The 26,664-nt window shown below is 37.8% G+C and overlaps 3 protein-coding genes across 7 annotated transcripts; 2 read left to right on the forward strand and 1 right to left on the reverse strand.

Moving 5' to 3' along the window:
• The first annotated feature begins 865 nt into the window (after positions 1 to 865).
• Positions 866 to 13,336, forward strand: LOC149002050 (translation initiation factor eIF2B subunit delta-like). 5 transcript variants are annotated; one of them, XM_089136391.1, is made up of 8 exons: positions 866 to 944; positions 1,297 to 1,778; positions 5,155 to 5,268; positions 8,307 to 8,677; positions 10,103 to 10,847; positions 10,952 to 11,048; positions 11,147 to 11,201; positions 12,495 to 12,771. In XM_089136391.1, exons 2-8 carry the CDS (start codon positions 1,310 to 1,312, stop codon positions 12,555 to 12,557), a joined length of 1,914 nt encoding a protein of 637 aa, XP_088992517.1. In that variant the 5' UTR covers positions 866 to 944; positions 1,297 to 1,309; the 3' UTR covers positions 12,558 to 12,771. The 5 variants fall into 5 exon arrangements, 4 of the variants coding, with proteins under 4 accessions (XP_088992517.1, XP_088992516.1, XP_088992515.1 ...); XR_016170138.1 differs by lacking the exon at positions 866 to 944 and adding an exon at positions 12,784 to 13,336 and having other exon boundaries at positions 964 to 1,778; positions 12,495 to 12,675; XM_089136390.1 differs by lacking the exon at positions 866 to 944 and adding an exon at positions 12,778 to 13,336 and having other exon boundaries at positions 964 to 1,778; positions 12,495 to 12,575.
• Positions 13,337 to 14,586: 1,250 nt separating this feature from the next.
• Positions 14,587 to 23,190, forward strand: LOC149002051 (DNA/RNA helicase protein). The gene is made up of 3 exons (XM_089138391.1): positions 14,587 to 16,312; positions 20,295 to 20,586; positions 22,025 to 23,190. Exons 1-3 carry the CDS (start codon positions 14,732 to 14,734, stop codon positions 22,831 to 22,833), a joined length of 2,682 nt encoding a protein of 893 aa, XP_088994517.1. The 5' UTR covers positions 14,587 to 14,731; the 3' UTR covers positions 22,834 to 23,190.
• A 2,238-nt stretch (positions 23,191 to 25,428) lies between these two features.
• LOC149002052 (uncharacterized) lies at positions 25,429 to 25,941 on the reverse strand. The gene has a single exon (XM_089138625.1). It carries the CDS (start codon positions 25,939 to 25,941, stop codon positions 25,429 to 25,431), a length of 513 nt encoding a protein of 170 aa, XP_088994751.1.
• Positions 25,942 to 26,664: the final 723 nt, after the last annotated feature.

The following is a 26,664-nucleotide window of genomic DNA, read 5'->3' on the forward strand; positions in this document are numbered from 1 at the left end:
GGGGCCCACATACCCTTTGGAGATGGGGGAAGATGAAGTGTGGAGAGAACAGAAGATTGAACCACATAACTCCCTATGCGCTAGAAGTGCACGACTTTTAGTAGACCTGTAAATAAATCGGATTCAGCTCGGATACACCAGTATCCGAATCCAAATCTGATTAGCAAAACCGATATCCGATATCCGAATCCGAATCGGGTAGAGATTTAGAGAAAGCATCCGAATTCGAAATTTTATCGAATATCCAATAATTATCCAATCCGATAAACTATCCAATTATTAGCATCTCTTTTAAAAAAAAAAAAATGTTTAATACTTTATTTTAACAGGATAATTTCCGATTTCCGATTATCTGATTCCTGATTACTGGTATCCGAATTCGATTATCATCCATTTTCAGATAAAAAAAATGTTGAATACTTTGCTCTATCCAGATAAATTTTTATTCGGATATTATCTGATCCAATAAGCAATTATCCGAATCCGATTACTTAGCGGACAGATACGGATATTTCTCGGTAAGAAAATTTTCGGATACAGATACCCTAAATTTTCGGATACAGATACCCTTAAACAAATACGAATGTGAATTCGAAGGCGGTATTTACAAATCTAACTTTTAGGGTGGGTTGATAATTGAGTTTTTCCAAAGATAGTAAATGCAAATTGATTACAAAACTCAAGGGTTTATATGTAATTTACTCTTTTTCTCTCAATTTCAATCAACGACTTGAACTAAATCAAATGTTAGCATTTTATTACCAAAAAGAAGAAAATTCAAATGTTGCTTTCATTTTGAAAGAAGATATTAAATATGATTTACATCATCATTTCATATAGCATTAGTGCATAAAACAGGTAAGATTAGGAGACATTTTATTTGGATACACTGATACACTTGACCAATACAAAGCTGCTTCATTTTTGCTTCACTATTTCTGATGGTAAGTAATCTTTAATTCTCATTTAGTATTTGTAGAATAGCTTCATTCATGAATAGTGCACATTTCACAGTTTCATTTTCCTCTGTAACAGTATTAACACTAAAACATTATTAGATTGAATAATCATTTAAGATTGAACAGAGATTTCCACTTCTTTCTGTTAATCTTGCAAAATTAGAACTGGAAAGTCTTGAATTCAGTTGCAATGGTGGCCATTAGTTAAGATTTTTGATTTCCATTACCAATTCTCAAGAATCTATTCCAGTTCAATTGCAAAGGTTCTTGCTTTACCATCTAAAACCCTCAAATCCCAATCCCTATTTTACCTTCTCTCATCCATGGAACCTCGCAGAGCGTCGTCAAGAATGGTCATCGACCCCAAAATCCGTCAGGTCGGCTTCGTAACCTTCAACACCGACTGTGGCTCTCTGCCTCCTGATCGGACAGGCACCTCGGCCAATTCGCCGGCCGCCAATTCTCTTTTCCCTGTCATGATCCCCCCACCTCGCCACGCCTCAGATAATATTTCGTCTTCTCGTGCAGTTCCAGTTGATATTCCCATCTCTCCCCGTCGTGGGCCTTCCGGAAATTACGATCCCGGTGACTCTTTTTCGGTTACTACTGCTTCTCTTTCAAGTAAGCATGATGGGGATTTCTTTCAAGGGGATGATATGTCTTCTTCTGGATGGATGGTTGGGAGCAATTCTGGAAAACTTGCATCGTCTTATCCAGGCAGTGGGTTTAATTCAATGGCATCAAAATCGAGTTTTTTTCCGATGGTAGCAACCAATCTGATCACTGCTTCTGTGTTGAAAGACCCTACTAGTGTCTCTGGTATGCAGTATTTTACATTGTTGATTCTACTTTCCATTATTACATTTCGCTTTTTCTTAATAAACCCACGTTGGCCTATTACTTTTACGTGGAAGACTGGGGATTAGCGGCAGAAGAAACACAATTGAGCCAATCCTGTAATTTAATGAGTGCGAATTGGTTTCTGGCTTCTGCAACTCACAATTATGGAGAAGAATCATACACGAAACGTGATTCTACAAGAGAAAGATTTCAATGTCTGAAGCTTGTTTGCCTATAATTTATCTGCCTTCTTTGCATATACATGGTTTCTCATTAAAGATTATGAACAAAGAATTTTGGCTAATCCGGACGAGGAAGCCGAGCTGATTTTCTTTTGAAGGAATAGACTAATTTCAGCAGTTAACAATGAGCAGAACTAGAAATAAGAAGTTCAGTTGAATATGATTCTGAAAAAATAGATTTCAGGTTTCCAAAAGCATAACAGACCTAGAAAGACTACAAGAATTGAAGAGGAAACTAAAGTTCTACACTGCAGAAACTTAACTAACAGAATGATGCAATAACAAACAAAACATAATTCAGGGGACTGAGGAAAAAACATGTGTAGGATGTGGGAAAGTGTAGAAACTGACTTGAATATCGATCAGACAGAAAATAAAGAATGGAATAATATGATCAGAGCCACCTGATTTGCAGGGTTCAAACGCCACCATTGTTTACCAATGAGTCTTGTAGAAGTAAAACACTTTTCAGTTTCATAGAAGGTTAGCTACACCTGAATCCGTAGACCAAAATAAAACAAAAAGGCTTTATAATTCATCAAAAATCCATCTGTGGATCATAGTTTACATATGTTCAAGTAATATTTCAAATAACAGATTCAAACTAGGCTTAAAACTTCTCAGCCAGTAGTTAAGTATGAATATAATCTTAACTGACTAAAACTCCACAGTAAATGAGAATGAAACAACCTGAACAAGGCCGGACTTTTATAGACGTAGTCCAGCCTGATTAAAGTACTTTGAAGCAACTTTTAACAGAGAAAAACCATTAGTTCAAAGGCCCATAATATATGTTACACAGCCCAAGGGTTGTGTCCAGTAAAAACACCCACTTATGTGTGTGTGTGTTGGCAGTTTCTTACAGGGTCTTACCCATAGAAAAAGATTCAAGAGAAACTCAAGTTTTGACCTGGTGAAAATGGGGAATCTAGATGAGAAACTAGGAAATTTTGAGGAAACTTAGGACTTTTTTATGCAAGTTTTGACAAGTTTTAGGGGGTATTTTAGGGTTGGACTATGCATTTAAGTTAATTAGAGTATAAAGAACACATTGGCTGTATTTTGCTAAAAAAATCAATGTAGATATGTCATTCAATGTATATAACATCAATATAGAGTTGTTTGAGAAGTACATTATAAACTTAACTACTTAAGTACATAACATTCAATATATAATTTCTATCTTCAAAACATCAAATACAAAGTAATTGACAATACAAATAAAGTACAACTCAGTGTCAAGAGGAGTGTCTCGGTGGACCCATCCTGTGAGCTGAGTAGTATTATGCATGTAACATCCTCCCCGCCAACCAACGAACATAAACATCCCATGACATCTTATGCCTATGGTTGTCAAGGTAATCGACAACTATAACTTTATAAGTCTGGTCATCAACATGCCTAAGATAACTAGTGTGAGGGAATATGCAATTTGGATAGGGAAGTCTTGATGAAGGGGGTTTCTATCGTGGTAGTTGGGAAAACATGAAAAAATTGAAAATTTGGGAAAGCTACGAAACTTGCATGAAAAAGTCCTAGGTTTCCGCAAAATTTCTCATGTTTCCCACGAAATTTGGGAATTTTTTTTTCCTCATGAACCAGCTGATCCAGCTGGGTTCATAGAAAAAAATTCGAGAGAAACTCAAATTTCAATTAGGTGAAAATGGGAAACCTAGGTGGAAAACTAGGAAATTTCGAGGAAACTTAAGACTTTTTTGTGCAAGTTTCGACATAAAGTTTTGACAGGTTTTAGAGAGTATTTTAGGGTGAGACTCTGCATTTAAGCTAATTAGAGTATAAAGAACACATTGACTGTATTTTGTTAAAAAATCAATGTGGATATGTCATTTAATGTACATAACATCAATGTAGAGTTGTCCTAGAAGTACACTATAAACTTTACTACTTAAATACATAACATTCAATATATAATTTCTAACTTTAAAACATCAAATACAAAGTAACTGACAATAAAAGGAAAGTACACCTCATTGCCAAGAGGAGTGCCTCGGTGGATCCATCCTTTGAGCTGAGTAGTACTATGCATGTAACATCCTCTCCTCCAACTAATGAACATAGACATCCCATGACATTTTATGCCTGTGGTTGTCAAGGTAATCGACAAGTGTAACTTTATAATTAAGATAACTAGTCTGAGGGAATATGCAATTTGGATAGGGAAGTCCTGATGGAGGGGGTATTTGGGGAAACAATAAAGAAATAAAAATTTTGAAAACATGGGAAAGCTACGAAACTTACAAGAAAAAGTCCCAAGTTTCCACGAAATTTCCCATGTTTCCTACGAAATTTGGGAATTTTTTTTTCTCATGAACTAGTTGGTCTAGCTGGGTTGAACCAGGTTTTGACAAGTTTCGACGAAATTTCAACGATTTCGACCAAAACTTGGGATTTTTTTCGGTTCGCTAGTTTTTCATTTCAAGGTTCCCAAAATGGGAAATTTCGGTGGAAATTTTGCTAGTTTTGGCGGAATTTTGTTTTATGGCTGAGTTGAACCAGGTTTCGACAAGTTTCAACGGTTTCGATTAAAACTTGGGATTTTTTTCCGGTCCCCCAATTTTTCGTTTTGAGGTTTCCAAAATGGGAATCAGTCGAAATTTCGCAAGTTTCGACCGAATTTTGTTCTATGGTCTTACCCCAACAATTTTTGTTGGGAGGCTGTTTTGATGCATTGACCTCAAGGCTCCACCAAGGTCTGCCCCATCTAATGAATACTTGATCATGTTCTCAAAAATTATCTTCTGGTATATTTTGTGTTGATTATAGTTGAAGTTCTAAAATTCATTGTAAGCTTATGTGTCTTTACACTAGGCACTGTGGTGGAGACCAAGTACATTTGCCTTATACGGGCCATGTCCTTGTTTATTGGAGTAATTATAGATACTTAGAGGAAGCAACTTTAACTCTTCGAGTATGCATATCCATAACAAAATGTAGCCTTATGGTTACCTCGTCCTTGTTTATAGCTTCCCTGCTAAAAGCATTAATTAGTTTATCGAGTGATTGCATTCCATGAAGTTCAAAGTGTGGACTTTCTTCCTTCATTTTTAGCCTTGTATTCAACTTATTTAACTAAGAGGATAAAGCTATTGCAGAGAAACGTGGAGAATCAAGGATGGAAAGTTCAAAACCTTTAAAAGAGAAAACTTCAAAAGCTGAAAGGCGTGCCCTTCAAGAGGCTCAAAGAGCTGCCAAAGCTGCTGCAACAGGTATGGCTTGTTCTCTGCCTTTTTTCTTCTCCCTCATGTTTGTCCTCTTTAGAAATATTTTCTGCTTTTATAATGTAACCTTGTGTTTACAATTATATGTCTTATAGTTTTACTTCTGGTATCCCACTTTGGTTGTTGACTACAAAAAACTTCCTTTTGCATTCTAGATTTCGCTGAAAAACTGTTTAGAGCTTCATAGACAGTTTGAAAGGCATTTACCCACTTCTACTTCCTTTTATTGTGGCCAGACTTCTTTGTATATCAATTTGTAGTGTTTTTTTGTCTTTTTAAGCTACCATTCTATGCTTAGATGCATTGGAAATAATGGCACTCCACTTACATAATTGCTTGTCTTTGTAACTTGGGTATTTGGCATCCGGATTGATCAATATTGATTCAAATAGGGTATATTGACCCAAGTTCTGTATCAATTTGTATCAGAGCAAACTTGGCCAGTAGATCCAAATCTTTCGCTGGAGATCCATCATCCATCAATTTATTCAACTTGTATGAGAGAAGCTAGATGAGGTTCAGCAGCAATGCAAAGAGAGTCAGTGGCAGTAGATTCTGATGACAATGCAGGAACTCAAGAGCCAAAGTTGGTCACATCTGATCACATGGATCGTCATTTGACAACTTGATAACAACCATTGAGAAAATTCTGGAAGAACCAGAAGAAGAGTCACCAATAATGGGAGACAATATGGCATCGACTTTTGTTGAATAAGTACTTGTGGAATTGGATAAACTTGTTGATCTCCTGAGTGAACCTAGCAAATTGATGCAGGTGCCCTTGCTTGGACATACCCTAATCAGTAGGGAAGCTAGATGGAGATGAACCGAGTCCAATTAAGTTTTTGAGTCCGGATATTTTGGGATTTATTTTTAGTTCTGAGATGATTATGTTACTTGTTTGAGTTGATCTGAGTTTCCTAGTTAAAAAGTTACTTCTAGAAGTTTTATTTTCTTATTATTAATGCATGTGACCTACATTAGAGTTTAGATCTAAAAGAACCCAGAATGGAATAAGATTGAGTTTGTGTAGTTGAATCGTGCATGGCATGCAATTCCTCCTATTCATCCGCTGTTTGTTTTTGTTCTTTACTGGATCCTGTTTTCTCCAATCCCTGTTCTGGCTCAGACACACTCTCTTGATCTGATGTCTTGCTAGAATGAGGGGGATGAAGAAGAAGCCAATAAACCAGGGTCTTATATAAGCATGCAATTTTGGACTGCCCAAAGATATCAATCTGAATTCCCACTGGTTTTATTTATACTGCTAGGTTTGAGTTCAGATGTCAAACCCTTTCTGGTCCATTGCTGTTTTTTGGTCAAGAAACTATTGAATTGGAAACTTTGCCCTTAATTATTGGATCCAACAGAGCCCCAGAGAAGAAAATGTCTACTTCAAAGTTGCCTCTTGTTTTTGCCTCTGGTTCGTGCTGGAAGTAGTAGAATAATCCTGTCCATGATTCCATTGGCCCATTTTCTGTATTATCCCTCACTTTTATCTCTTTTCTTTTTTTTTTTGTTTTAAATTACTTTTTGACGTTACTAGCCAACCTCTCTCCCACTGCCTACCAACATGCTTCCATGTTTTAGTTAATTGGGTCCTAACCACTTCCCCTTGATAGTTTCAGTTTGTCACAAAATTATTATTTCTTCTTTGTAACTTGGGTTTATGGTATTTGGATAGGTCCATAGGGATCTGAATAATGTACTTTTACCTGGGTTCTACATCAATAAAAGAGAGTTACCTTCAACAAGAATGGTTATATGAAGATACCAGTCCTAATTATAATGAATGGCTGTGAGATTTTCATTCCAACTTGACTGTCTCATCCTTGGGGTTGTAAGTTAGGCTGGGTACGTAGATATGGATGGATCCAATTCAGTCTGTATAATCTTGATCTAACTCTTCACCAGGTCTGAAGTCAACATTGGCATTGTAATTTAGCAGCCTAGTATTCGTATTCAGGCTGAACCATGGGACTGCAAATGTGGTAACTGATATTCGAATACTGTTGTCTTGAAGAGGAGTCTTTTTTTTTTTTTTTTATACATGTGAGTAATGCATCCCAAAAAGGTTTAGTTGTTTATGGGCCCCCGTAAGATCATAATCTTAGACTGGGCAACTCAGATTTTAACTTACGCTCAAAAGTGTGTTCAGTTTTGGCTCTGCCCTTGCTTGCTCTTGACATGATAGTCCTCTTGGCAGCAGAAAATTGCAGTTCTAACCTCAATGCATGACCCTAAGTGACATGAATTCTTGAATGATAGATCTCACATCTAATTATGCGGTGCCATTTAAGCATGGCTTTGTTTCCGTGATGCTAGCATTATAAAATTATAGGCTCCTTTCTTTCCAACATCTTTCTACGTGATATGTATTGTAATTGTTAATATCTTTCTGTAATTTTGTGAAGGTTTTCTGTTGAATTTGAAGCCTGCTGTTGTGTGGTGTTATGCCATGAAGAGGCTGATGTGGGTTGTCCAGCCAGAGCACCGGGTTGCCTCTGGATTAGCTAGATTTAGGGTTCCATTCTCAATAGCTCCATGATCCATCTTGTACTGCCCTTCTCTCTGCTAATATTCTTAAACACATGTCATGCTTCAGAAAGTGACTTCTGTTGTCAATACAAGACCATATTACATAATTATGCATGATAATTAGTCAGAAATGAAATAGGATGAAAGAAAAATGTTCCTTATTTCATTCCCTTTTGGTTCTTGGAATTTGCCTATAGCTTATATTTGTATGACTTAAAAGCTGTATCATTTATTTCAAATGCCTTGAAGGTTTGATGGAATTCCTTTCCTTGTGTATTTTATGTTTTCTCCATCTAGTCTCTTAAATTTTTTTTTTCTGAAGAGAAAATCTACTAGAATTTTTTTAAAGCTTAGCAATACCTTCTAGATGTTTAGAGTCTATTTTAGTGTCTTGTACACTCTTTATCTTTTCAGTTTTTGTTGTCACTGTCATTCATGATTTATTCAGCTTTGTTCAATGTTAATATGGTATATTTTACTTGGTGTAGCTGGAGGACATAAGCCTCCTACTGCTTCTGAAGGACCACCTCCAATGAATGCAAAGCAAACTAAAACTATGAAGAATTCACAACAGAAGGATGTTTCTCCTAGAGCAGCATCTGTTGCAGCTTCAGAGAAGAAAGGAGGTGATCGCCCATCCGAAAAAGATAGGAAGAAAGATGTCCCTCCTCCACGCATGCAATTTGATGACAAGCATCGGGTTGAAAAGGCTAAAAGGCGTGCAATGGTCAAACAAACTGAAGCCAGAAACAGAGTTGAGTTGTTTAGGCATTTGCCTCAGTATGAACATGGAACTCAACTTCCTGATCTTGAGTCAAAGTTTTTCCTGCTTGATCCAATCCATCCTGCTATTTATAAGGTACTTGGTTTCATAACTTGGTGGAAAGTTAGATATTTTAATCAAATGTATACAAACTGTACACTGCTAAGCTCAGACATTGCCGCCGCTAGACTTTCAGGATGGTTTCCCTCTGTTCTCATATTTTATTTCTTTTTTCCTGTTAGTCCTCCAAAGGGTTCTGAGGTTAATCATCTATTGAGTTTTCAAATTCACATATGGCATTGATTTGTTATGTGTCTTTGTTGTTGGGCGGGTGCTTTTAGTTCTTCCCCTTCTATTCACGGTACCATTATGTATTTCTATGTGCTAAATGTGCTACTATTTTGTTTTTTGTAAAGAAAATGGATTAAGATGTGTGACAGTATGTGAACAGTAGAACCAGTGATTGTAGGAGAGGAGAAACAGAGAAAAGAGAGGCGATGGAAAGAGGGACTAGCTACAGAAGAAGATCTGATGCGTAGCAGTCCCCACTGCCAAATTTTATTTTTTATCCTGGGAATTTCATAGGGATTTAGACTCCTCACAATAGAAGAAATCAGAAATAAAATTATCTTAGGCTCTTGTTGATATCAATTCTCATTATCTATTTTGCCTATTTAAAAGAAATAAGTACAGCCAACGCAGAGCTGTTCTAGTGGTTGAAACCAACAACTCTTAGTGAAGAGGTCGTGGGTTCGACTCTCGCTGAGGCATATTAATATCCCCATCCCCCGGCTTAATAAAGCCCCTTTGTACAAAAAAAAATAAGTACAAGAATTCATTATTGGTCAAGAATGAAAAAATGGTTGGGTGAATTTTGTCAAAAATAAGTTTGGTATCAAAATAAAAAATTGTTAGAAAATGATAGTGAACATGTGAGAAAAGAAGGAAAAAAGTATGGTTTTTATAAAAGAATGTGTATCGACTATTTTACCCTCATTTTAACTCTAAAGTTTTAAGTGAACTTGCACATAAATGAAGAGAATGAAATTCTTACCATAATCCATAATAGAGTTTTAGTCTATTATGGATTTTGGAGGTTTTTCTATTATTTTAAATAAAAATAAAACTGATAATAGATGCCAAACTACCCAAAAATAATGAAAAAATGTCATAATTGAGGATGATAATTGATACCAAAAAGAGCCTTAAACTAATCCTAGACCTACTAGGAAAATAAACCACAAATACTCAAATATCTCCACCTCTCCATCCTATCAAATTGCTTGCAAATTTTATGCCATGGTATAACAGTTACACTCCCCCTCAAACTGGAGTGAGAGGAGGCAAGAGAGACCAATAAGAATAGATATTAAAAAGTTGAATTACTATTGAGCATACAATGCCCCAAATGAGCCTATCGAACATGCAAAATTTTACCCCATGGTACAGTAGTCAAAAATTAAAAGAATTCTTATATACAAGCTTCTGTTTCCTAATATTTGGTGTGTATAATTTTATCAGGTTGGATTACAGTATTTGGCTGAAGATATATCTGGTGGTAATGCTCGCTGTATCGCAATGCTCCAAGCTTTCAAAGAAGCCATACAAGACTACTCTACACCACCTGAAAAAAGTCTTAGTAGAGATCTGACTGCTAAAATCAGTAGTTACGTTTCTTTTTTTATAGAATGTAGGCCCCTTTCAATCAGCATGGGTAATGCAATTAGAGTTTTGAAGAATCGAATCAGCAAATTACCCGTGACGCTTAGTGAGTCAGAAGCAAAAGCAGCTCTCTGTGGAGATATAGATCGTTTTATAAATGAGAAGATAATACTTGCGGACAAGGTGATAGTCAGGCATGCAGTGACAAAGATTAGGGATGGGGATGTACTTCTCACATATGGATCATCCTGTGTTGTTGAATTGATGCTATTATATGCTCACGAGCTGGGGAAACAGTTCCATGTTGTGGTAGTAGACTCCCGTCCAAAGCTTGAAGGACAAGCATTAGTTCGTAGATTGGTGGCAAAGGGCATCAGCTGTACATACACTCATATAAACGCTGTTTCTTGTATCATGCATGAGGTCACAAGGGTTTTTATTGGTGCTGCTTCAGTGTTATCTAATGGAACAGTTTACTCAAGGGTTGGAACTGCATGTGTAGCCATGGTAGCTCACGCATTCCATGTTCCAGTTATGGTATGCTGTGAAGCATATAAATTTCACGAAAGGGTGCAACTTGACTCAATATGTTTTAATGAACTAGGTTAGTCTTGTCTCAAACAGCTGTGTGTTGCTAAATTGTGCTAGTCTCAGTTTGCATTATCTTCTTTCAATACCCATCTTATGTGCAACCATTACTTTTTGCAGGTGATCCAGATGTTATTGCAAAAGTTTCCGGAAGAAATGATGTGAACCATTTGGATAATTGCACTCGTAATGAGAATCTTCAACTTCTAAATCTTATGTAAGTTCTTAGATATCAAATGCTACAACCCTGACAACCTTTAGTTTTTGCCTCAGCATGATTTTCATAGCTCTTACCTTGGTTTGACACTATTACAGGTATGATGTGACTCCGTCAGATTATGTCTCAATGATCATTACTGATTATGGAATGGTAAGTTATATTTATTTTAACCTTAGTAGTTTCCAGCCTTCCTTGATCTGTTAGTGTATTTTGCAATATGCTTCTAGGATTTCATAAGTGCAAGGTTCCAGGCTTGACCTTGGAAGTTTAAAACAAATTAGTGGAATCAGAAGTAGTCAATGTCCTTAGGAAGTATTCATCCAAAAAATGTCCTCAGAAAATTTATCTCGAGGTGTTGTTGACACACAGCATATAAGTGATATATGAATATATCATTTTTGTTTGGATATTGGATGGCACCTTTCAATTTAGGGCTGGCTGCATTTCCTCAACTTCATGTTTAATGAATTTTTGAATTAGTTAGGACCGTTAGGTCACTCTAGACTCTTAATATTGCTCTACACTGTCCATTTTACTTACCTCAAATTGCGTCAGTGTGTATTTTGTATAAAAAAAAGTATGGGTCATTGCCTTGTTTCCTGTGTCCAGGGTGGGCAAGCATGGCTTTGAGTACTATTTTTCAGATGGCTTCTTATGTTTTCTAATAGATTCCAGGTGCATGTTAGAAGTGTCATCCCAAAGGCACCCTGTTTTGTACAACGAAAATGTTGATTATCATCATGATGTGGACAGCCAATGATACCTGGGGGAAAATGTTTGACACAGGCAGGGCTGTATGATTTTTGGCTTCAAACTTGGTTCCTCATATGTGCCTATATCAATCGTTGGAACTGCCATATCAGCATCCACTGATTCGGCGGATGATAATAGATTGGAGGAACCATTATAATAACACTTAGAATTACACCATTCAAGGGTAGGGATCTATCATTATATCTAGTGGTGAGGTCAAATAAGCTGACTCTCAATGTTTGGGGCAAAAGTTCTTATTGGGGAGGCGGTAGGGGAGGAATTAACTAACTTTGAGGGACCTGACCTCTAGTCCTTAGCTGTTCCAGCTGCTAAGCTCTTGCATGAGAGAAGTATTGTTTTAACTATTTTCTATTTCTCTTGGATTTCTATGCCTGAATCAAGATTCAATACGTAGTTCTTGAATTGGCCTGAGCAAGATTTGTCCGGGTGACCCATTATAGTTGGGTTTGCTAGGTTAAGGGTTTCTTGTCCAGTGGGGGCATTTGATTGTCTGTTGAATATGACCTTGTGAAATCTTGTTGCATCTAGATCATCCTTCCTTGGTGGTGTATCGAGCCTGCAGAAGTTCTTGCTGGTCTTTTTGTCTTCTTATTTTTCTTTTAGGTTATACCTTTTGACATTGCCACGAATGCCATTTTAAATTAGTTGTGAATGTTCATCTGCTTTCAGGTCCCAACCACAAGCATCCCTGCAATTGTGCGAGAATACCGAAGAGAACACTTATGGATATAGATGACCGCTACATTTTTTGTACGTTCGTTAACCAATTTTCCGTTCTGTAATTCTTCTTACAGAGTTACAAGTCCATGATCATGAAGCTGGGTAACAAGAAATTAGAAATCTGTATCATGTAGGTCTATTTGGAATGGTTTTGATTCATGAATGTCAGAACTTTCTAGGGATTTTTCTTGCCCAAATTTCCGAGTCATTACTGAAAGTGTTGCAAAAATAGGTGCAGAGTTGGTTTGGAGCCAAGGCTATACAGGAGGGTTCCAAGTGAAGCTTCCCAAGCCTAATTTAAGAGCAGAACCTACAAACTAATGCAACATTGACACACTCAAGACTGCAAGACCATACGAAGATGACTGGCAAGCCATGCTTTACGTGCAAACAAAAGATAACCAATTAGTTGGATCGTTCTGGGCAAAATAGATAGATTCATTCCTTAGAATGAGGCAACCATTTTGCTTTAAATTTTAAGCTTTGGTCGTGTTCTTGATCATGGCTCTACCAGACCAAAACAGGTTCAATAGAAGCTTCTTCTTCTTTTTTTGTGTTGTGTTGTGTTGTGTTGGAACTAATAGCTTTATATTAAGGGGTGGGGGTTATTACATATGTCGTCAGAGAGTTGAATTCACAACCTTTACATTAAGAAGCATTAGTCATTGCCAACCAAACAACGCTAAAGACTTTTATTATCAATGCAAGGTAATTGCTTTTCCATCTATTATTATTTTTCCGTTTGATCTCGTAGGCATTATTTATAATTTTCATTAGACCCATAAATTGAATCTACTCAAACCTAATTATTTGGATTTGGATCCATTAATTCAAGAATCGACTTACTTCTCAGTAATATGTCAGACCACAAAGATTTTTTTTTTTTTTTGGTGAAGACCACAAAGACTTAAATGTAACCAAAATGAAAGCAAACCAATTGACAATCCTGCTAAGTCTATATAGTTTAGTGTTTGCAAGTTTGGTTTTCATGGTCCAATCCACTTTGACCTTGACCCAAAACATGGTAAAGGCTCCAAATTTTGGCTCAATATTGCCACCTTACAGGATATCATGAAATATTTAGGGCTTTAACATGGAATTATGAATCGTTTAATTATTTGAGTGTTTAGGATCAAGGTTGAGTGTTTGACATAGCTTGGTATGACCTGATTTCTCAAGTTTAGAGTAAGGGTGTCAATTGCGTACTGAAACCATGTCGTTAAATTGTATTGAACTGCACACCGTTCAAATTTTGGTACAGTATATACCAAAATCAATTTAGAAATTCGATACAGTATGGTATGGGATCAATTTCAAGTATCATACCATCGGTATATACTAAAATTGTACCAAATTAGCATACTGACAGTATGAACTGTACAAAATCGGATAATGCCCCAAATAAGGGTTATTTGTGTAATTTCACAGCTAAAAAGCCCTAAGGCTAAGTTCTAGTGCTTTACGGCTTAGGGTAATGCTAAATTTGGTGAGGGTTACAGTCCAAAGGCCAATCCAATAGAATCAAATTTAACTGGAGATATCACTTGTATCATTAGCGAGAGTTGAACCCACCACGATTTCACTTATATCGAGATCCTCTTCACCCATGTTACCGTTAAAGTCATATATTCACACTCACGTGAGTATGAATGTGCAATTATATTAATGTGTCAACGCAGATATCACTTGTATCATTAGCGAGAGTTGAACCCACCACGATTTCACGTATATCGAGATCCTCTTCACCCATGTTATCGTTAAAGTCATATATTCACACTCACGTGAGTATGAATGTGCAATTATATTAATGTGTCAGTGTTGGTCCCACACTGATGTAAGGGTGGGTCCCACACTGGACCCGATGATGTAACATCAGTGTGGGACCCACACTGAATCCAGTGATGTAAGCGTGTATGTAGATATAGCCGTATGAGCATTGCTCGGTGGAGAATAGAATATCCAAATTCATAGAGCAACCGTGCGATAAAATTTTATATAGCCTTCCCTTTTTTGGGTAAACAAAAGAATTTGAAATTTCTAGTTTCTGTAACCATTTCACACTTCAGAGGCGCTATATAAAAGCTGCAGAATTGTGCCGTTCGGCTTCTCAAGAGTCGAATCCTTTTCTATATTCTCATCATCGCTCGCTAGAAAGTGAGAGAAAGAGAGAGATAGCAAGCAGTACCATGGCCAAGGAAGGTGACTCAGTGAATCTGTTTTATGATCTCGAGCAATGGCGAGAATCGCAAAACCAGGAAGAGGAAGAAGTCCAGGATTCCTCTTTTCCATCACTTGCTTCTACCTCAGATACTTACTTGGTCGGCTTTGTCATTGTCAACATCGTTGGACTCCAATACTATACAGGTAGAATCAGCGGCAGGGAAATGGTGGGTCTGGTTCGAGAACCACTGAACCCTTACGACTCTAATGCCATTAAAGTCCTCAATACGCGAAGTGTTCAAGTGGGTCACATTGAAAGGTCCTGTGCTGCCGTTCTTTCTCCTCTGATTGATGTTAATCTCATCTCCGTTGAAGGAATTGTTCCGAAAACTCCTTCAAAGGGTTCTCGGTATAAGCTTCCCTGTCAAGTTCATATATTTGCTCGGGTTGAAGCGTTTCCAACCGTTAAATCGGCGGTTTCGGAAGGTGGGTTGCATTTGATTTCTCATGCTGAACCTTCTTTTGGCCTTTCTGAGGCTGTTATCGTTAAAGAGAAGAAAGCCAACAAAGAGATTACAAGTGTGGATGAGATATTCAAGTTGGTTGCTGAAGAGGACACAAAAGGGGTAAAGGAAGTATTGGAACCGCCCAACGAGGTTATCAAGTCAGAACTGTTTCTGCATCAGAAGGAAGGGTTAGGGTGGTTGGTTCACCGGGAAAACTCACTTGACTTGCCACCATTTTGGAAGGAAAAAGATGGGCAATATGTTAATGTGTTGACGAACTATGAAACTGATAAGAGGCCAGAACCACTGAGGGGTGGAATTTTTGCTGATGACATGGGATTGGGTAAAACCCTCACTTTACTTTCTTTAATTGCTCTTAATAAACATAGCAGCACTCTGCCCACTTCACTTGGCACCAGTAGTGGAAGTAAAATGAACAATTTAGAAGAAGAGGAGGAAGAGGATGAGATCTGCGCAGCTTCAGCCGGTAAGAGGTCTAAGAGGGGAAGACCTGGGAAAAAAGTCTCAGCAGCTTCGCGTAAAAAACAGAAAATGAATGATAACACTGTGGTTAAAAAAGGAAAGGGACAGTTGAAGGATGCAAAGGATGATGATTCTAGTGTTTTGGGTGTAAAAACGACATTAATAGTCTGCCCTCCATCTGTGTTTTCATCGTGGATTACACAATTAGGAGAGCACACTAGACCTGGGAGCTTTAAGGTGTACATGTATTATGGGGAACGGACCAGTGATGTCAAAGAGCTTCAGAAGTTTGACATTGTATTGACTACTTATAGCATACTGGCTACTGAATCCAATTGGGCGGGTTCGCCGATTAAGCAGATAGAGTGGTGGCGAGTTATATTGGATGAAGCTCATGTGATAAAAAATGTGGCAGCCCAACAGAGTGAAGCAGTGATTAGTCTGAAGGCTAAGAGGAGATGGGTTGTCACTGGGACTCCTATTCAAAATGGTTCCTCTGATTTGTTTTCTCTCATGGCGTTCTTAAGGTTTGAGCCATTTTCAATCAAAAGCTACTGGCAAAGCTTGGTACAACGCCCTCTTGGTCAGGGAAATAAAAGTGGGCTTTCACGTTTGCAGGTAAGCTCATATTACACAATTTTCATTTTTGACGATCAAAAAACATTTAGACTTCCTCTTTTATGGAGGTTGGGCAATGATTTATGCTATATGTTTTACTTTGCACATACTACAGTCATGTGGTTGAGGTCTTGAAATTTCAAATTGGTTCTTTTCCTTTTCCTTTCGAAATTTACATTTTTTTTTTTTTTTTTTTTTGGGGGGGGGGGGGGGGGGGGGTGCTAACCAGCATAGCAGACCCCTTGGCCGGTCCATCGGAGCCCCATTGTCACATGACTGGGTCAATAAAAGGTTTCAGTGGAAAAGCCAATAAAGTCCAGATTGATTGGCCCCAAGCAAGTGTTACGAGTCATATATGTTGGTCTAGAGCAGTGCCCATGCGAACTCAAGTACCCCCTTGGGGTTATCGAGTTTATCCTCAATCTAATGCATTAAGTAGAATACGAATATGGGAAAATGGGGGAAATGGTTTGATTCTTCATCACTGCATTTGGCATAGTGTTTCCTAAACTTACTCCTGTATGAGTAACATTAGCACCATCCTCTGAAATACTTGATATTTTCAGTGTAGCAACTTGTTAGAGGTAATTGAGAACCTATGCACATTATTTTCTTCAGGCTTCAGTTGTGAGTAACTGTTCTAACAAGGTAGACACAGTCTGCCATTTATGGGGCACTTATACAGTTTTGACTCAAAGGTGCTGACAATTTTCAGTTAACTGCTGATGATGTCAACACAGTGAGAAATAAAATCACAATTACAACTGTTAAGTGCTTATTATGAGCTGCTCAAGTCTGATCAGGATACACTCTATGAAGTATCTGGGCTATGCCTACTTGATTAGAGGATTCGATTTGGGTTCAGCTTTGTCTGATCAAGCCAATTCTACCCTTTTTCCTACCAATTATGCTAATAAGCAAAAGACAGGTCAAATCTGCCTAGTCAACTTGAGATGCCAGTTTTGCTTCTCCTGCATTTTAAACCCTTGGCTGGAACTTTTAAGTTCTTCTTTGATAATTGATATTTGATAGTCTATTCATCCCCCCCCCCCTTTCTGATCAACATGTCATTGTGCTAATATAACGGGAGTTCTTAAAGAGGTTCTTTGTGATGGTTTCCTGATCAAACATGAAGTCCTCGTGTGAAAACAAACTCTTCTTTTGTTAGACATTCTTTTAACATTTTTGTTCTCTTCTTCTAAGAAGACTAGTACTGGAATAAAGAAGTGGAGGGGCAAGTTGACGCAGATCCAACACCAGATTGTGCTTCTTTTCTTAGTTAATATCCTAGGGTTGGGTTATCTATGTTATGGGCTTTTGATCTTATGGGTTAAATTGTAGTAGGCCTTCTCTATGGGTCTAAAATAGGGAAGGTGCTTAGTAAGATAGTTTAATTACTTAGTTTATTTTATGCTTTAGAGTTTGGACCAGTTCCCTTGTGGTCAAATAAGTTATAATTAGTTGGGTCAGTTTGAGTTAGAGTATTTAGGTCTTTTAGCTTGTAATTAAGCCCCTTCTGCACTTGCATCCAAATAGATGGAGTTATGTTATATGTAGATATAGCTTTCAGTTTTATATTAGTACTTTGCAACTAGCTGATTAAAAGCCCTATTTAATACCCCATCATGGATAAGTTAAGATTATGTTAATTTTGCATTAGAAAGGTGCTGCCGCTACCTCTCTCTCTCTTCCTTGTGAGACTTATCTTGTATTTGAAATCTAGGCTGAAGTTGATGCTTAAGGTTGAAGTTGCATGCTTCTTGTTGTTTTAAACTCTAAGTTGCTGATTGGATCTCAGTGGGTAATATCCAAACCTCTGAACTGACCGTGGAATCAGTCTTCTATCTTCATCCCTACAAGCTGTGACATTGAAGACCAGATCAACACTGAGGTAAGCCTGCAGGTCCATTGAGCCTCCCTATTTTTTACCCCCATATTTCTGGTCGTCACACAAACTATAATTGATTTCCCAAACCCTAATCTGTTGACATAAATTCCAAACCATATAGCCATCCATTTTTTCCACAGTAGGTAATCACCCTACTCTATACCCCCTTTCATCTAAATTATTGCTTCATGAACCCTTTGGAACCCTAATTTCTGCCAGAACCTCTAAACCTGCAAGCTTGTTTTCTCTCATTCTATGCAATAGATACCATTCTTTGGAGCCAGCATCACCATCAGAGTGGACTTGATCCGAAGCCAATGCCTCGGACTCCCTTCAAAACCCTGTTCACCAGCATCCTGTAGATCTTCTCAACCGTCCTCTTTACTTTACAAAGTGAAATACACTCCAAACAGAGTCCTAAATCTGTTGACATATATTCCAAATCATATTGCCATCCGTTCTGTTCACAAAGTACCTGCAGGGAGTCACCCTACAGCATACCACCCCCTTTGATCTTCCTTCGGAACCTTGAAACCTGCTAGTTTGTTTTCTCACATTCTATCAAATGGAAATCATTCTTTGGAGGCCAGCATCACCCTCAGAGTCCCTAGACTCGATCTCAAGCTACTGACCCAAACTCCCTTCCAGACTCTTTTCACCAGCAACTTGTAGATCTTCTCAACCATCCTTTTTCCTTTAGGAAGTGAAATATACTCTAAACAGAGTCCTAATCCTACCCCTCTTAACACTAAATAACAATTAGTTGCAACTTAAAGCGTACCACTTAAAAATGAATTCAATGGATAAATCCAAAACAACTTAAAATAAACCAAGTAAAGAAACAACTACCTGATTTCGTCTGCAACCTAATCACCCGTACTCTATGCCTGTGAAAATGGCTTGATCCACAGATCTATGGGATCAAAGGTCAACATGTATACACCCAGCAAAGAAGCCCAGTTTGGTGTTGAATCTGCATCAGAATGCCAAGTACGTAAATGCAGAGCAATCTCCTCTTTATGGACAACCTAGAGCTTAAAACTTTGAGTTTCGAAGGCGAGGTCAGATGAGAGAGGAAAAATAATTTCAATTGTAAGTACTAACTCCTTGCTTGGTGTATTGCAAATCTGCAGGTTACATCTACTATAGAGATTGAATAAAAGAGGGCCATGACCTCAAATCTTGAGATCCTATGACTTAACAGTCTCTTTTTTTTTTTGGTGGGGGGGGGGGGGGGGGGTGGGTTTAAGGGGGCTTTTTTTTTTTCTTCCCTTTCTTCTCTTTTTTTTTTTTTAATTTATTTCAAGTACTGACATGAACAATCTTGTATTTCTTTGTAAAGTTTGGTTGCCTCAATCAGACAGCTTATATATTTTTAATATATCTCTTCCACTTAAAAATTGCTTTGCAATATGTAATTCTATAGCTAATAGCATCTGCTATTGTTTAACCAAACTAAGTTTGACTTATCTTGCTTTCACCTCAGACTGAGTAAACATCTCAGGGCATTGGCCTTGTGATCTTCATGGTTAGTTTGGAGATGGCTGAAGTGAAACCAAGTGGTCAGCATGTTTATAACCATAGCTGCTGCACACTAGACAATTTTTTTTTGTGGGTGTATGGAAAGTGAGTTGGTTACTGTTACTTGGTCATGGATTGGGATAAAGTGAATGTCTAAGCCATCAAGAATTGGGTTTCTTTCAAATTATCTTCGTTGAAAAAGAAAAAAAAGCCTCCAAGTATATTTGCTAGAATTTGATTCCCCATTTTCTGTAGTCACCTTCAATCACAAGCTTATCTAAGAGTTTCAGCAAATTTTGATCATCGATGAATTGTATAGAAAAGTTTGTTTTTTTTCTTTCTTTTGTTCAATGGCAGTTCAAAAAGAACAATGTGTCTTGGCAGTCCACAGATATGTGTCACATTCTCCAAAAGGCCTATGGTGCTTTTAACTTCTTGTTTCAAACCATAGGCATATTTGACACTAATTTCCTATGCTATTTTTGTTCTTCTGTTTATAATCATTCTTCTTGCATTTGATTGACTAGCTGTTTCACTAATTTCTGACTTCCTCATAATTTTTTATCATTTCAGATCTTAATGGCAACCATTTCTTTGAGAAGAACAAAGGACAAGGGATTGGTTGAACTGCCATCTAAAACTTTTGAGACATGTTTTGTGGAGCTTTCTCCTGAAGAGCGTGACCAATATGACCAGATGGAAGCAGTTGCCAAGAACATAGTTGGGGATTATATTCGCATTGATAATGTCATACGCAACTATTCAACTGTACTTGGTATTATTCTAAGACTTCGTCAAATCTGTGTTGATGCAGCGCTTTGTCCACCTGACATTAAATCTTTGCTTTTGTCTAACAGCATTGAAGGTATATCCTACAATCATTTAATATATGAAAAGCTTCCCTGCATTTCCCAATGGTGAAATGTTTATTTGTGATTATTATCTTTTATTGTCTCTAGAAAACGGAAACCACGTTGCGTTTAAGATCTTAATTGAGTTTCTATTTGTTGGAATTTTGACGAGAATGATTATCATCACATGGCAGTGTTTAAACATGACTTAATATTTTGTTGACTCATAAATGGCGAATCTGGATTTGTCTAACTGAATCCTTTTATCTAGGATAAGACTTAATTGAGTAGACAGGGTCCAAAAGTATGTTGAGCTATAGTTTTGTAGACACATTCCTTGAAGTTTAGCTGCTTTTCCATTTCTTTTGTGTTGGTCAGTATGATGACAAAAGATTTACCCCATGCCCACCACGAATACAACCCCAACCCTCTCCTCAGAAGGAAAAAGTGGTGGAAAGAATTGTGTCATATCTTTACTATGGATTTTTTTATATTAATTATGTTGGCTCCAATCCCCCCTCCGCCGGTTTCTTTGTAGTCTGTTGTAGACAAAGATGGATATGTCTGCCAATTTCTTTTTGAGTACTCAACTGTCAAAATTTTTGCTTCGAGTTCTGTTGGAGATTGTTATTTAATTTAGAGTCAACTCTGGAGGAAAGAAATCTTCCCATCATGACTTGAGTGCTTGTGAAATATACATGGCCTTCGTGAGAACCAAAAGCATCCTATCAATTGCACCATCTAAAACACCCGAATCCAGATTGTGTGGCACATCTACTTCTGCACACAGTTCGGGATTTTAGTTGTACATTTTGTAGATGTAATGAGAGTCATATTTCGCACTGCATTTTCTCTACCGCTAAACTACTGGTTTCCTGTGAAAGAGAGAGCTATGATCAGGCAAACAAGCTTGGAAGTGCTCACCTAGCATTTTTATTTTTATTTTTGGTTTAATTTATTGTTCTTACCACTTTCTTTGTCAATACTTGATGTTGCAAGCCATGTTTTAGATGAACTTGCATATGTTTCAAGAACTAAGCATCATAAGAAGCATTTCAATCTGTTTTCTCTGTTACCATACTGCTCATTGAAGAACCCATTCAGCTGACATTTGATATCCTATGACTTCTATTCATCAATCATTATGTATTCATTGATTATGGTAGTACAGTTCCTTGTATTATGCTGTGTCATGTGAATATAAAGATGCACAGTTACTTTTAACTCAACTGTTGTTGGTGGTTACTGCTATTGGGATGATGTGCATCTAAGTTAGATTGTAGTAAGGACTGATACTGTCAAGTTACGGTCACCTCTATGTTCTTAACATGTACCTCAATAATTATAGGATGACTGATCTTATACGGTGGATTGTGTTTAACTTCCGTATATTCTGTTGCCTTTATTGCATTCAGTTGGTCACGTTGCTAATGCATTATTAGAATCTTTCAGATGTATCAAACAATCCAGAATTGTTGAAGAAGATGGTTACTTTGCTACAAGATGGAGATGACTTCGACTGCCCGATTTGCATTTCTCCACCGACTAAAGCCATCATCACACGCTGTGCTCACATCTTTTGCCGGGCATGCATACTAAGAACTCTCAAACAGCCGAATGCCAGCTGTCCTCTCTGCCGCCGTCCACTAACGGAGGCAGACCTTTTTTCTGCCCCACCAGACCTTCCTGACAGCGACAACCTGGGGAGTTCTTCTGGAGGAACCCTATCATCAAAAGTCTCTGCCCTTTTGAAGTTCTTGGTTGCATCTAGGGCTGAAAACCCTAATACAAAGTCCGTGGTGTTCTCACAGTTCAGAAAGATGTTGATCTTACTTGAAGAGCCATTAAGAAAATCTGGTTTTAACATCTTGCGATTGGATGGATCTATGCTTGCAAAGAAGAGAACCCAGGTGATCCAAGATTTTGGAGACAGCAGTGCAGGGTCACCCACTGTGCTACTTGCAAGCCTTAAAGCTTCAGGTGCAGGAATAAATTTGACAGCAGCATCAAGAGTATACTTATTGGAGCCATGGTGGAACCCAGCAGTTGAAGAGCAGGCCATGGATCGAGTGCATCGCATTGGGCAAAAGGAAGATGTGAAAATAGTGAGGCTGATCATAAGGAATAGCATTGAAGAGAAAATATTGGAGTTGCAGGAAAGGAAAAAGAAGTTGGCAAGGGAGGCTTTTGGTAGAAAAGGTGGCAGGGATCATCACAAACAAATAGGTGTTGATGATCTTCGCAAGCTTATCTCATTGTGAGCTTTTCCCTTATGTCAGTTTTCTTGCATGACCTTATGCAAGGTTCCTATACTTGAATGTACTAAGTTGTATATCATCTGATACAACTAGCATCATAGAAGTGCTTTGTAGTCTTGTAATCCTTCAGCCATTTTGTTAGATCTGGAGCCTTCCCTAACATGCTTTATATACACTTGATGCTTCAAGCATGAAGCTTCTAACAAGTTCAATATAGTTTGTTTATCATGGCTGGGATCTACATAACGAGCTCCAAGTTGCTTGTTTTGGATTGGGGTGGGAGTGGAGTCAAATCCTCTACCCGCAGAGGCAGAGTACTATGCATCTCTCATACTCTTCCATCTAATATTTAAGAAAAGATTTACCTCTTGAACGCAAATAAGGTGACAAAAGAAAAAACTATGTTTTTTAATTTTTTTGGGTAACTTTACGAACTGTACTTGAAAATTTGGCTTTTAAACTCAATTTTTTTTTTTTTTTTTTTGGTAAACAGCACTTCATTCAGATAACTGAAAAAAGTACAAACACATCTGCATGAGTACACAAGTTCGAAAAGAACCAAGGAGCGGAAAAAGACCAAACTGTCATACATGCAATAGACAGGGTCAGCCGGGATAAGGGTTGGGTCAAGCCCAAAGTGGATCACGTCCACAAAACCCTTAGAACAAAGGCACTAAATAACAAACAACACCCACATAGGGGGACAAACAGACAACACCCACATAGGGAGACAGACAAATAACACCCACATAGGGGGACAAAAAACTCCTATAGTTGTAGCAATGGTAGTAGCGAAAGTGCGGAGAAGGTTTAGACCTGCCATCCGGCTCTGCCGTATAGGCGTACCTGTCAAGCTCGACGCAGAAGAACTTGTACCCAAAGTTGGAGTTGTTCTGCGGTGTGCACCAAATAACCGCTGCAATCAAAAAAAAAAAAAAAAAAACAATACTGCAACCAGAACACCAAGACAAACCAACAGATCTAAGGGGAAACCCTAGATCTGGTTATTGAAACAGAGATGAGGAAAAGGGAAACGGAGACGGGAAAGAGGGAGAAGAGCCGAGTGGGAGATGGGGAAAAGGGAAATGGAGCTGAGTGGGAGATGGGGAAGAGCAAAGAAGAAGAAAAGAAACAGTAGAGAGGGAAGCAGGAGAGAGGCGGAGAAGAGCCGAGTGGGAGATGGGGAAGAGCAGAGTAGAAGAAAAGAAGAATAGTAGAGAGGGACGCGGGAGAGAGGCGGAGACGGGAGAGAGAGAATTGGGGGAGGCAAGGTGGAGATGGGAGAGGCGGAGACAGAGATGAAAAACGGAGATGGGAGCGGAAGAGATAGAAGCGAAAGAGACGGAGAGAAGAGCGGAGCCGAGAAGAGGGAGAGAAGAGCGGACACAGGAGAGATGAGGCGAAGCCGAGAAGAGGGAGAGAAGAGCGGAGCTGGGAGGCGGAGAGACTACCATGCGAGCCTCTCCGCCTCAGACGGTGCAAGCGTAGGGGGCGGCGATCAGGGTTTTCGTCGATCACGGTACTTTTTCTTATTTGTTGAATTTTTAAACTCAATTTGAGTTCCCAACAAATTGATGATTTGATGTAATCATTGTGAGCGCTTTTTTGGTATTAATTCTCACTCTCTATTTAAAACAAATGAATACAATAAATTTTTTTGGTAAAAATAAAAACTAATTTAGTAACTTTTGTAAAGAATAACTTATGAAACATAAAATTGGTATGTCAAAAGAAAAAATTAATAAAAAGTTTAATAACAGATTTCAAGGGAGGGAGAGAGAGAAATGATAAGATTTTCTGAGTTTTGAGTCAGAATTCATAATAGACAAAAACTGTACTATGGATTGTGGGTGTTTTTAAAGTAAAATTTGAAATAGACACCAAAGACATAAAATATAAAAATATTAAAAAATAAGAATGAGAATTATACCAAAAAAACCCTAAATTAGATTAATTAATTTTTTTTCTAGAAGTTTTAGTTAATATTTATATTCATCTAATTAACATATGATGATCAAATGTAAAATTTGAAATAGATACCAAAGCCATAAAAGTATTAAAAATTGAAAATGAGAATTGATAAAAATAAATAAATAAACCCTAAATTATATTAAGTAATTTTTTTCAGCCAAAATAAATAAATAAAGTGATGTTTTAGATTAAGATGCAAACAAGTGGATACCTGCTTTTATCTACCTACTGCATCACATATATCGACTAAGATCCAAAAAGCATTTCAATTTTAATTCAAAAAAAAGACAGCTTCACTGATCTTTTTTTGTTTCAAAGCCGAATCAAGAAAAAAGGAAAATTACTACTGGATTGGAAAGTGATGCACCATCAGAATCTTTTTATCTTTTTATTTGTCATGCAAGGATTCAAGGATCGGATATAGGCCAGGCTGTCTCTCCTGGGGAAGACAGGGTCCTCCTAGCAAGGGAGTCAACACAGCTATTAACGAACATGGCTAATTCGACACTCAACAAACATAAAGATAAGAAATTTAATATCGCCAATGATAGGGACCACAATAGATGGGCCTAGAAAATATTGGACTTCAACGGCTTGGACCAATTCACAGTGGTTTTGATTCAGCCATCACTCCCCCAACTCATAGAGAAGTCCATCCCTAAGTGCCAAAGCTTTTGCTTTAAAGGCTGATTGGGCTTGAGCCGACTTAAAAACCACTAAGATGCATTCTCCACGTGAATTTCTGATTAGAAAGCCCAGTCTAGCAACACTGCATTTCTTCCATGATGCATCGGTATTGAGCTTCACCCATTCATCTTCAGGCGAAGACCAAGGTAGGGGGTATTTTGCTTTTCTAACCAAAGAAAGCTTCGATGATTTCTTCATAACCTCCTTATATTCTTCAAACGCCTTGCATGCCTTTTTAATAACCTCTTCTGAAACCCAGTAAGTCTTTTTGAATACAGGTTCATTCCTTGCCATCCAAATCTGCCACAGGATAAATTCCACCAAGCTCTCGAATTCGTTCTTACTACTCATCCCATTCTGAAACATGATCTTCCAAGAGCTAATCCACATATGCATCTGAACATCTTCGCCCTCTAGATCAGTATAGGATAATGGAAATCCAAACCACACCATTCTCGCAAATGAGTATGTTAAGAAAATATGGTTAATCGTTTCAACCTTTCTCTTGTTTAGGCCATCAGCCCATGCAAGACCCTTTGAATTAAAATTGAAATGCTTTTTAGATCTTGGACAGTATACGTGATGCAATAAATAAAAGCAGGATTCCTGATCTTTCTCTGTATGAAAGCCAAATCAAGAACAGAGAAAAGGAAAATTCCTACTGGATTGGAAAGTGTTGCACCGTCAGAATATTTTTATCTGTTCATGCTGCCTGATTATTCGCCATTGATTTGACTCTCTTGAAAGGGGTTTCTCTGATTTTTCTTTTTTCCATCATCGTCTATTTTTTTTTTCTTTTTAAATCTTTTTAATCCGAATATTCAGGTTTTGAATTTGATTATTTCAATGGTCATAAGACTATGAGTCAAATGCAGGATCTTACACTTCTTTTGGGACCAAAATATCTCAATCTTTCTACCCTAAAAACAAAAATCTCAATCTTTAAGAGATCGTTGTTCGATTATACCATTCGAATTGAAATCTTGACACTCTTTTGTCCCCATCGCATCTAATTTGATGATATTGAATTCTTGACTCAGTTAACTTGCCAAAATATCTCAATCTTTTTTCTTTTCTTTTTTTGGTTTGTCAAATTCGGTTTCCTAGGCTTTGCCTTGACTAATAATTTTTTGCATCCATAAGGTTTCGATAACCGAACGTTGCTTTAGGTGACCA

Source organism: Hakea prostrata, chromosome 10, assembly GCF_041222555.1.
Source record: "Hakea prostrata isolate BN-2017 chromosome 10, UWA_Hpros_2, whole genome shotgun sequence".
In the NCBI taxonomy this organism is placed as follows: Eukaryota; Viridiplantae; Streptophyta; class Magnoliopsida; order Proteales; family Proteaceae; genus Hakea; species Hakea prostrata.